The 12,708-nt window shown below is 34.9% G+C and overlaps 1 protein-coding gene across 1 annotated transcript; it reads left to right on the top strand.

Moving 5' to 3' along the window:
• Positions 1–1,665: 1,665 nt before the first annotated feature.
• Positions 1,666–5,079, top strand: LOC148847394 (zinc finger protein WIP3-like). Its single transcript, XM_088949606.1, has 3 exons — positions 1,666–1,736; positions 1,839–1,911; positions 4,336–5,079. The coding sequence occupies exons 1-3, from the start codon at positions 1,666–1,668 to the stop codon at positions 4,783–4,785; spliced, it is 594 nt and encodes a 197-aa protein (XP_088805732.1). The 3' UTR covers positions 4,786–5,079.
• The last annotated feature ends 7,629 nt before the right edge of the window (positions 5,080–12,708 follow it).

Raw genomic sequence — 12,708 nt, 5'->3', positions numbered from 1 at the left:
CACCAGGAAGGCTTGAGAGAGTGAATTATTCTAATATGCCAAGTGTTAGCATAAATGGATGCTATTGCACAGAAAGGAATTGGTGGTTGAACTGTTCGGGTCATAAACCAGTCTCAGAGAAGGTCTAGGTCAATCCCAGGGTCGCTGTGGTGAAACTCTAGTCAAACCCTCATTCCTTTACGTAAAAGAAAATTTTATGGTAAAAGATTAAAATAAGACCATTTCCGCCATCTGGGTTCTTCAGTCCGCCTGGGTGGGTGGGGGTAGACTTGATATGAGCCTAACCTTTGGCTTTTTTTTTATTTTTCTTTTTTTCAGATTCGAACCTGCTGCATTCTCACACTTATTTTTTTATTTATTAAATAATATAAGCCTCCGTTTCATAGCTTTTGCATGCATTTTCTTTGATTTTTTTTCTTTATTTTCTTTTCATGATTTTGGAGGTAGAACTACTGAACCGTATGTGAACTCAAGACCCAAATATTGGTTCAACATCCACTTGGATCGATTTTCAACACTTTTTGGTTTGAATACAAAGGATGAGTTCAACATTATCTTCCACCGTGCAAATAATTACAGTAAAAGCACCCATAGTTTCGAATAGTATCATTGTCCCAAGATCCTTAATTAATAATTTTGGTTTTATTAATCTACTAAATGGAAGTTAACACCAATTCAAATGTAATGAAAAGTATGTATATGATCATTTAATTTTATATAAGGATCTTGTAGCCCTAAGCTAGCCCAATTAAGATATATATTTCCAATATATAGAACACATGATTATTTATTCATAAGATTAAGATGTCTCCGTCTTAAAAATTCTATGTAAGAAAAATACCATTTCTAGATTCAACAATTGTATGAAGAAATAGAATCTGGTACTTATGCAGAAAAATATAGAGTTGTAAGGCACATCAAAGTCCGATGGTTGAGAAGAATACTATGATTCATTAAAATTTTATTAGAAAAGGGAAGGAGTGACACACCAAAATCCATGGCTGAGTAAAATATATATATCATCCTCTAATGGATCAGTCATCAGTGTTATCCTATGTCAGGTGTGGAAATGAGGGCAAGAGAGATGAGTGATGGTTGGAAAATGACAAAATTAAAAGGGGGTAAAATGCATATTTGAAGAAAAATGGTGCCCTATACACATGGCTACATGCCAAAACTTAAAGAAAATTTTGACAAATTAGCTCAATTAGGAGTTGGAGAGAGAGAGAGATGTATTTCTCGGGACCAATTACAAATATCCTAACCCACCCTATACACCGTTATAAACATGTGTTGTCGGCAAGCAGTGGATTACTTTTTATTTCAAAACTCGTTGATAAGGGAAGAGGAGAAAATCCAATAATACCTTCACGGTTCATAGAGGTGGTAGTGAACATTGAAGTTCTTCACATAAGAAGAAGTGAGAAAATACTGATATTTCCTAATTATTCTACGCTACTTTAAGCTCTACTACCACTTCTACAACTCTCGCCCCACACAGAAGCAGGATATCCACCATCTACTTTGATCAATCGATTTATCCGAGAGGAAATTCTTAAATTATCTGAAATTCTTGATTTATTATTAAGCAGGGAATCTCTTATATATGCGTGGGACCCGGACAAATGGCCAGTCAGGACTCAGGAGGCCAGGCCATTCTAATCTATGACGTACCAACGCCCTCATTGCAGCAGTGCTTTTTATGTCCCCTTCAAGGCTTCAACTGGACCATTGCCGTAGTGTTAATATTCTCTGCTCTGAGAAGTTTTTCAACTTTCCCATTGATCCACTCCCAATCTTCAAAACTGCCAAGAATAAAAGAGTTACGAATGTTCTAGGTTTATTGTATTCTTTCACAACCCCAACTCTCTCATATGCAACAAGACTTTCAATAGGTACAATAACATGCAGGTCTGTATTTCCTCTCCATGACAGAGAATTATATTAGTCCTTTTTCTTTCTTTTCTGTTCCAAATTATTCATGGCCATAAAGGATGTATGTGTTTAGAATAAATCTTTTTAACGGGAAAAACACTGGAAGTTACATTAGTTCTTTCTTTTCTTTTCTTTTTCTTGGGGAATGATTAACTAGTTCTCTTTAGAAGCAAGAGAGACATTATCTTTTCGATGGTTTGTTTGCTTTTTTTTTCAGGGAATTCCTTATCCTTTTCCATGTTTCTCCATTTAAAATTTTGTTAACTAGCTTCTGTGTTACCATTTGTTCTGTGCTAATTGGTATTCTGGACTAAATCTAGTTTGGGTTACTCAACAGAAAAAAAAATACCCATCAGAGGGGGGGGGGGGGGGGGGGGGGGACAGAGAGAGAGAGAGAGAGAGAGAGAGAATACAGAGAGCATAACAAATATTAATATGTACAGAAGAAGTCCGCAAAATTCGAAACCGTATATGTACATGTGATCAAATGCCCAGAACTAAGCACGTGGATTTTGGGACTATGCAGATATGAGCTCAAATCGAGAAAAGGAATATACAGATATGAGAGTTACGCATCCACCAAACTCAAACCCGTACTACATATAAAGCGAGAGGCTACTGAACTATTCTCATGGCTATCTGATGGGCCACTCGTTGTTATAAACCATACAATTAATCTGTCGGCAATCTCTGTGATATGGGCCACTGCACTGATCATAAGCATAGAACAAGTTGCATTTTCTTAGAATAGTTTAGATACTGCTTCTCTACCACTCAAAGAAAGCAGGTTCTTTTAGAACAATTCAGTCTCATTGGTTTCCAGGTACAAGATGATCAGAGCTCCAGGTGTTTCAGTATGTCATTGTCGGTATTGCTAATAATACGTCCTATTTATTCGTTTTTGTTGTATGTAATCTTCACTCTGAGAGGATTGACAGTAGGACTGACTAAGACCTACTTACTGTCATCTGGTCAAGAGATACTGTCTTAAAAAAGGCTAAATAATAAGGTTTGCAATGAATATGATTTGTGTGAATATAATCTTAAATGTATTGAAGTTTGTGGAAAATTCAACATAAGCTCTCCCCAATAGATAGGAAATTTCAAGGTATTGTTAGGGGTGCAAATCGGGTCAGGTCAGGTCAGGTTGAAGGCTTGAGGCCAACCCCTAACCCAACCCGTAGTTTGACTTCTGGTTGGGCTGGGTTTAGGTTGGACCCAGTTTGACCTTTCCTCCATCCTCTTAAAAATCTCATAAAATCTCTGAAATTCTTTAACTCTTTGATTAAGAGAGACCTAAAACAGATTTAATGAATATATATTGACCACATTTTTACTAGAATTTGCTTGTATGATGTATTATTGGTTCTTTTAGTACACAAAATTAGAAAAAAAAAACAAAAAGAATGCTTTAAATGATAAGTCTATTATCAATTTTGATAAATCTCCTATTAAAAATATAAAATCATGAAATCAGTGATAATAGAACATAAGTTATGGAATGAAAATCACTGATGACCACAAATAAGATCAAACGAATAATTTGATACATTGGCCATAATAACATATATGGTAAAGAAAATTAGAAGAAAACAAATTAAAGCACACTAAATGAACAAGCACCTGCAAATAAATCAAAAAATCAATACATATAAATCCATAATTATATAGGCATTAGAGGCTTTGAATTAAGATAAATAAATTATGACAGCATGTAGTGGGACTATAGTACATTAATAATGGTATAGCCAGGTTTGAATTGGGTCAGATTGCCCGAGGGGTCAACCCTAATCCAACCCAAAGCAAAGTCAGTGTTGGCAAAAGTCAACTCTAACTCTAACCCAAATGCTAACCTGACCAGGGTTGGGTATGGACTAACCCGGCCTAAGTTGCAGCCCTAAAGGTACTCTTCTTCCATTCCATTATCAGAATTGAACTTAACATGAAATTTACTAGTTTGCATTGTAATATGCTTCTCTAGTTTGGACTTATGTTATGCTAGAGTTCTATAACTTGTAGCAAAAATTTGTGAATTAAAATTATACTTTTTCAAATCTTCCTATACATCATAACCTTGTCTCTATTTCATTTTATTGGAAATTTTAATACAGATGCAATCTCATAAAAAATATTCTAGATGAGGAGGGTCAGATTGATTCTTCCACCATCCATATGAATTGTAGTCAGTATCTGTAATATAGAAAAAAAATAAACTAAAAAATTGTGAAATATTGTTGTATTTCTGCTCCTATTTATAAAAATTTTAATCACTATATATTGCCAAAATCAATTATATTTCTTGATATTCTGCTTATATATGCATATTACAAGCTAGGCTAATTAATTAATTAATTGTTTTAGAAATAATATTTATGTGTGAAGAAATTCTGGAGTGTATAGATGCATATGTGGGGGCATGGATCACAATATAGGAAAGGACCAGAATCACTTAAAGGAATACAACCAACAGCAATGTTAAGGCTTCCTTGCTATTGTTGTGTTCATGGCTGCAAGAACAACATCAACCATCCTCGAGCCAAGCCATTGAAAGATTTCAGAACTCTTCAAACACATTACAAGAGAAAGCATGGAGTGAAGCCATTTATGTGTAGAAAATGCAGCAAAACATTTGCAGTTAAGGGAGATTGGAGAACGCATGAGAAGAACTGTGGGAAGCGATGGTATTGCTCATGTGGGTCGGATTTCAAGCATAAGAGATCACTCAAAGACCATATAAAATCCTTTGGGAAGGGTCATTCTCCATACCCTTCTGAGGAAAATTTTGAAGATGAAAAAGAATGCATCACAGGGTCTGAAGATGAAGCGGGTTCATCAGGAAGAAATTTGTGATCGATCTCTTTGTATCTCTAATTATTCTATTAGTAGTTATAATTAGCTAGGTCATAATTCAGTATATTGAGCTTGTCTAAGCTTGTGCTCAGTAACAAAAAACTCTCAATAAGTGTTAAATATATTCAGGAAGCACACAAGGAGAGAAGTTTGTTACGGAGCATAGGTGGGATGATAAGAAACAATTACTAATTTAGAGGGTACGGTTTTCAGCCTCAAGATAGAACTTTTCTGCTTCATGGACTGTTAGTAATCTTAGCATGTAATAAATAAATTGTTTTTTTCTTTCTTAAATACTATCATATTCACATGTTTGATTTAACATGATACTAGCAAGCATAATCATTAATAATTTTATCAAATTTTCCTTAAGGCTCAGTTTGGAAAGAGTATAAATACAATATATATATATATATATATATATATATATATATATATATATATATATATATATATATATATGTATGTATGTATGTATGTATGTATGTATGTACAGTATAAATATATACAAAGCAATACAAAATATAAGGTTTTGCACTCTACATATTTGTATTTGTACTCCTTCCAAACTGAGCCTAAAGATCAGTTTGGTTGCAGTGCAAATTTCATTACCTTGTATTAGTGTAAATGCATGGGAGTGCAAATAGGCTGAGTATAAATTCTGGTTTGCTTTTGCTTCAGATTTGGCTTTGTCTTATTTCTTTGTTATATAAGTAAAATAGAAAGTAAAATTATGTTGTCCTGACCTTATGTGCAAGAGAATGGAGATGAGAGGAGGGTTAAATGTCTAAGAGTGAGGTAGGAAGCTAGATATTGTGGCTCTCCACTTTATATGAAAGATAATTAAGTTAGGTGGAAGGTTCACTTTTTGAGATGAAGATTTTACATTCTCATTGAGTGCAAATAAGACAAAAAGATATAAATTTTTGTATCAGATAAGAGTGTAAGTTCGATCATGATTACAAACAAGTAGATGCAAAACTGAACCGGGTGCAAAGTTTGCATCAAGAAATGATGGATTAACCAATTAATAAACCAAGTCCTCTCAAAATTGCAGCGCTTTGGATTAACCATCTCTCTGTGATGGCCATCAGTTTTTTATGAAGAAGATAATAATTAATCACCGTCATTTATTGGTTTAAGATCATGACCATGAAAGCATTCTGCTTTACAAAGCGCAATTTATGGTGCATGAAGCATGTATATATATTTGTTAAATATCAACTATATATGCTTACAGCAGAAATTGGGTGCGCTATGTATTAAAAAGTCATTTCAGAACCTTTTTTTCTTTTCTTAGCGCCCTTTTTTTCTTTGATGATCAGCTCTAGCGTCCTTTTTCAAAGGCATTAGAGAGCTTTTGTCATGGTCCAACTTGGAGGCCATATAATAAATCCACCACCACCCAAATTGATTATAACAACAATTATAGTCTATAGATTGACAAGACTCTCTCTCTCTCTCTAAAAAAATTAGATACTGGGGTGATGTGGACATGACAGGAACATAATACATGTGACTAATCCAGCCAATCTTTCATAAGATGTGTGGTGATTTGGATTTCCCACATGTCATCATCATTAGCTTATAGCTTAGAAAGCTTCAGAGCAGTCACATATACAACACAATATTAGCGCTCAGTTTAGAAAGACTATAAATACAAATATATGTATATATATATAGTACAAATAGATAAAAATAATAATACAAAATACCAGGTTTTGTACTCTACATATTTGTATTTGTATTCTTTCTAAACTAAGCCTTAATGTTTTTTGAGTCCGGTTTCAGTCAGAGCAAAATCTATTCGAACAACCTTTACAGCCTTGTATTAGGAATATCTTCCTACTTATGTGCTTTACTTCATGAGTAGATATTCCAATGCAAACGGTTACGAGAGGCTATTAGAACGGTGTGAGCATGGACTTGCTCTGACTGAAGCCAAACTCGTGTTCCTTTAGACTATGGTTTGATAGAAAATAATAGAGCAACAGAAACTTGAGGGAAAGTTCTAAGGAAAAGTTATGAAATTCCTCAAGAACTTTCCCTCAACTACTTTCTGTTTCTCTCTTAATTATTTTCCATCAAACCAAATATAGCCCTAAGGTTGATTTTCCTTTCTGAAATTATCATGGTAAATCTCTCCCTCAAGAATGTAAAAACTAGAGTGATAACCCATGTAGAAAGGTTATGTAGTACACCAATGTTCTTCCTCTTTTCTTTGATCTTTGATGTTTTCTTTTTTTCTCCTCATGTATCAATCAGAGTTAAATTGTATGTCCACAGTGAGATTCATTAAACACACACATAAAGAAAAAAAAAAAAAAAGGATTCAAGTTCAGTGGATTAGGACCAACCATGCATAAACGCCCCACCCAAGAGATTAATTAGACCAAAATCATTCTAAACACTTGATCCTAATTAACTATGCATTTTTATTGTATCCATTTTAACCATGTAACCCAAAAAATATAAAAAAATCCAAAAATACCCATAGAAAACCATATATCCAGAAATTGTGCTGAATTTCAATAGAGGCAATGTCTGCGGGCCCATGAAGATCGGATCTTAATCTACAGGTCATGAATATATGGAAAATTATAGGAGCTCAAACTGCTTTTATACATAATATTTAGTCTAGACCTATTGATTTAGATACAAATTTAGGGGAGGTGACCTTCCTATTCTGTCGGTTGAGGCATGACAGATTTTTCCCTTATCCTTTTCCTTCTTTTAATTTCCTCCCTCTCTCTCTCTCTCTCTGTTGATGATTGGAAATAGAAACAGTTAAAACCTATTTTTCTCTTTTCAAGACAGTTGTTTATTTTCTCTATCCTACGGGCTCACCCATACAAAATACTAATTTACCACCTAGTACTCTAAAGAAAAACCACAGAGACAGATGTGGCAGGATAAAGAATAAATAGGAAAATAGAAAAACAAAAAGAAGAAGACAAGGAGTTGGAGCATTTCACATCTGGATTATAGAGAAGATATTGCCAAGCTGTGCTAGACTTAAAATTTGTGGGGAACCATGAACTTAATATATTAATAATCTTTTTATTTCTTTAATAAAAATCACATTAAGATCTTGTTTCACTTTCACTTTCACATTAATTGTCGGTTTATTTTTTCCATTTTTAAGATACAGCTAATTGGGTACAATTTTTATAATATACTTTAGGTGTTCAATTCATTTTCTTTAAACAGATTTGGGTTCGAATAAAGAAAAAACAAGAAATTTGGTTGCAATCAGATACAACAAAATGACATAAGCCAATAAATATCCTGATTTCTGTCCTCAGACTCTTATATATGATGAGTTGATGACATCTAATGAAACATTGCACGTGCACTTTACTAAGTATATATGATGGCATCCAATATAAAACAAAATTAATTATTCTTGGTTGGCAAATAACAAGACTCAAGTGAATGATCTAAGATAACATTGTAGCCATTGATTTTGTTGGAGGACCAGAACAACATTATAGCTCATAGAAAGTTTGGGTTACAAATCGGATGTAAAGCCATCCAGTCCAGTTGGTATAAATGTCTTTTCCCCTTTTACTTCAACTACATGGTAGGTGAGGAGGATGAAGTCTCTTATAACTGCAAGACTAGACACTTCTCCCACCAACTTGCTAAAGAACAAAAGCCACAGAGAGCGAGAGAGAGAGAGAGAGGTTTATTTTGAGTGGGCTTGAGTAGCTGAAAAGGTGGAGGAAAATCCCAAATTATGGATGTTGAAGTTAAGGGGAATCAAATAAAGGGTGTGGAAAAAGAGCCGTGATAGACCACCATGTTTTGTCGGGGAAAAAAGGTGCCAGGCCTTTCACATTTGTCCAACTTTTTTCATTTTTATAGGCCCAACTGCAAAATTCTTGATCCAGATCTTAGGGTGCCATCAAGCCTTGAGTAACTATGCCTATTTGGGAGTGCTTTCCATTCACGCAGCAGTTTCTGGCTTAACAAGGTGGGCTTATATGGAAAGCAGTGTTTTCAAACCGTCATTGACCTAAATGGTTGGGCCATTCAGCCCAGGAACTGTTGACGTGATCAGTGACCCACTGACTTGGGTGGTCGAACCGTCAACCCGTTCGACCTGGACAATGGTTTTTGACCATTTTTATTTTAATGCTTTTTTATTTTATTTTTTTAAATTGGAATGGACCATCCATTCAAACCAGAGGATCGAACCGTTGACCCAGAAACTGGTGGCTTAAATGGTTCATATTTCAGGTTGATTTTTAAAACATTGACGGAAAGCCTAAAAGTTATATTTGGTAAAGAAAAGTCCCAATATACTTTCATCCTGTCGTCATTCATTAAATCGATTTTCCGGTAAAGCCAACTTTGTTAACAGCTAGCTTATTCAAAACAGTTGAGTGAAAGCAGCCAAAGCCCTCCCAAGTCCCAACCCAATTCCCAAACGAAGTCTTACGCTTCTCACTCCAGCTCCTTCAAAGCCAAAGCCAAGTGGGGATATGGAGCCTAAAGAAAGTATTTTTGACAGCCAATTCATGATATATATTCCCCGTTGGTGGGGTCTAGGTAGACTCTTAGAGTGTGTGGAATGAAAAGGAGCGTATATAGTCTCTCTGGCCACAAAATGGAGGTGTGGAAAAGAATGATGCATGAAATTGGTAGCACACATTGATTACTTGAGATGGAGACAAAGTGATATGTTTGGTTTGAAGGAAAAGGTAAGGAAAGGAAAGGAAGGGAAAGGTAGGGAAACCTATGTTTGTTTGGTTTGTATAGGCTTCCCTACCTTTTCTTACTTTTTCCTTCAAACCACAGCCTAAGTAGCTTATACTTTAATCACTTTCCTTTGATTCGGCCCATGTAGCAAGAAAGTTCTCTAATGCCTTAGGCAAGTTCATTGCATGTAGCAATAGGAAATTATATAATGGCAATGGAATTCACCACCGTACTTCATATACAAGGTTCAAAGTATCAATACGTATTGTATGTATCATAGCATATAATATATATCAATTTTCAGGGTCATTGAGTTAGGAAATACATGGAGTTTGGGCTTTTTAATAATAATAATAATAATAATAATAATAATAATAATAATAATAATAATAATAATAATTTTCGTATGCTAAACTGAAAATGTAAAATATACAAGTATTTAAATAATAATAATAATAATAATAATAATAATAATAATAATAATAATTTTCTTTGAACCTTGCCTAAAAGGTGTAATGTCTATCAAGAAAATACTAGCTAGGAAATTAAAGAGGAGTTACTGGTAACAAGAAAGGCATTTATTTTCAACAGATAAGATAGTTCTACCTGAGCCAAAACACTTGTGCATTTTGATTTTTAAAACCACTAGATTCTCAGGCACTGTTCACTTTTTGGTAAGTTACTTGGGTAAATGCAGTTACCTGGGTAAATTTTTCATGGGAAACACTTATTCGAATAAGTGCATTTACCCATGTTCTTTTATTTATCATGTAAATAAGACAATGACCATTTTAACCATAAAAATTCATTATTAAAAGGGGTATTTTTGTCCCATTGAAGTGTTGGAAACTTTTTCCCTAAGTGGGAAAGTTATTTACCCACCTAGGAGATGATTATCACTTACTCAGGTTAGTAATACCCAGGAAAATAAACTTTCCCTGATCCCTACATAAATCTGAAAATGAATATGGGATTCTTGATCAATAGAAAGCAAAATCCCATTGACCAACTTTCCCACCTCTCAAAATCCAAAAAAAAAAAGAACACCCCCTTAGAAGAAAAAAACTTGCCGCCTCCATGAAATGAAAGAAGGCTCCTTCCTACCAAATAGCAATGGGGGAACTGGGTTGCATGTTGAATCAAAATTGACAAAGAGACATCGACCACCGTAATCAAGCCCACTTAATTATAAATAAGGCTTTCGCAACTTCAATATATTTATGTGTCTTTGCTCAAAAAATCCAGCCCCAGATAACAGATTGGGATCTTAATCCATAGACTATTTCCAGGAAACCACAAATGAATTAACAGGAGTCTCCACTCTCCACTGTCCTGAACCCAAATAGAAATGCAATTGCCCTCACAACGAAATTGTACTTTATATGTGAAACACAGCCAATCAAGGCTACCCTCGAAGGTCACCATCTGTCATGCGCCCATTGAAGAGAATAATTTGGCTGTATCAGTTCTTCACCTAAAATCCACAAATTAAGGCAAAAATACCCTTTTACCTGTGCACGTAGCAATCCCATTTTTCTTTTACCTGTGCTTTCATCTTCAAGTTTGGAGAAAAGCAAATGTTGAATGTATTCAGATGTACATTTATTTTGGTCCTTATTAATGCAACTCCATTTGAGGAAAGAGGTTCAATGTTGGGAATTTGATCGGCTTATCTAAAGCACTTTGCCTTTGGTCATTCCGCATTTCTACTTTCTACCCATTCGACGCAACTCTTTTTTGGCCCCTATAGGGATATTTTTGTCAGTTTATTTTACTTCCAGGCCTTTTCACAGTATTTTCGTCGTTATGACAGTTTATTTTAATTCGAGGGCATTTTCAACAAGTGAAACTTTCTTAATGGCACATTTCAATGTTTTCAAAATTGGACTGGACTAGACGGTCAGACCAAAAAAATTGGGAATCCATCACCTAAACCATCTTTTAACAAAAAAAACCATTAATTTGATCAGCAAACCATGACCCAGGCAATCGAACCATCGATCCAGACAACAGTTTTTGGCCATCTTTTTTTTTTTTTTTTTGGTTTTTTTGTCAGAATGAGCCATCAATTCAGTTGAAACGGTCAGACCATTCAACCCCTAAACGGTTCGGTCTGATTCGGTTTTAAAAACCTTGACACGTTTTTTAAGACAAGTTGTGACTTTTTCTGTGTTTCAGACAATGCTTGTAAAATACTAAAATTCCTTCCAACTTCCAAGTAACCCATAACTTAGGAATACTTCTACTAAAGTACCAAGCGAATATCAACTGACAACTGTCCTTTCTTTCAGCGTCCATTACATACTTTTAAAGCTAAAACTCATGTCATGTGGTGATTGGTTCAACAAGATCTAAGCTTAATGGCCGGCAAACTAAACAATCAAGTTGCTGCAGGAATTATTATTGCTTGTTTTGAAAGTAAATATCTTTTAGCACCTGAACTAAATGGTTATTTAAATAGAGAAAAGCAACCAAGTTATGACCATAAGAATCAAACTTCGAGAAATAGAATATTTCAAAATCACTGAATTCTAATGATTTAAAACAAGTTAGACTAATTCGGTGGAAATGGAAATTGACTTGAATAAAACAATTCTCTGCTCGAAAGACATATAACCACCAACCCAAGGATTTTAGATCCCCACAAATCAGTGCTTTCACTCTTTCAAACTCCCTAACAATATGAAATTTTCTGCTCAATCATTTAATGTGGACAAATAAAAGAAAGAAAGCCTACTTTTCATAGCCCTTTACTCCAAAATGCAGGCAGCAAATGCCCTCTCAAAAAGATAATGCTTCCAAGAAAATCATGCGTCCTTAATTCAACTGAACTGGACTCAATTCAACTCAGCCTCAACCCTAAATAATTGAGGTCGGTTAGAGAGAAATCCTGCCTCACCATTTTGTCCATGTTTTCCGTCAAATGACAAAGTCTTGAAATCACTTGTTACCACTTTAGACCACATGATCATATTTTCTTTGGTCTTCCCCTGGTTCTTTTTGAGCCTTTTACTTGCACCAATTCACTCTCCTTGGACCTTCCTAGTGTCCCATACATACAGCCAAACCATTTGAATCAACTTCCCGTCATTTCATTACCAACTGTAGCAACCGTTACCTCAACAAGTAGTGGTTTGTCCTAACACTGCCAGTCCCAAGCCCAGATGGACTTCCATTATGTGATTATGTCATATTGGCAGCCCAAACTAAACTTTCCAA

The sequence above is a fragment of the Nelumbo lutea genome, chromosome 6 (assembly GCF_056320005.1).
Source record: "Nelumbo lutea isolate HS-2025 chromosome 6, American lotus-T2T, whole genome shotgun sequence".
Classification (NCBI taxonomy): domain Eukaryota; kingdom Viridiplantae; phylum Streptophyta; class Magnoliopsida; order Proteales; family Nelumbonaceae; genus Nelumbo; species Nelumbo lutea.
This window is presented reverse-complemented; position numbering and strand designations above follow the sequence as displayed.

Excerpts from the sequence above, each read along its gene's own strand:
- LOC148847394 (XM_088949606.1), top strand. The coding sequence starts at position 1,666 with ATGACGTACCAACGCCCTCATTGCAGCAGTGCTTTTTATGTCCCCTTC. Across the intron at positions 1,737-1,838 it reads GCTTCAACTGGACCATTGCC|GTTTATTGTATTCTTTCACA; the intron begins GTAGTGTTAATA and ends CGAATGTTCTAG. Across the intron at positions 1,912-4,335 it reads ATAGGTACAATAACATGCAG|ATGCATATGTGGGGGCATGG; the intron begins GTCTGTATTTCC and ends TGGAGTGTATAG.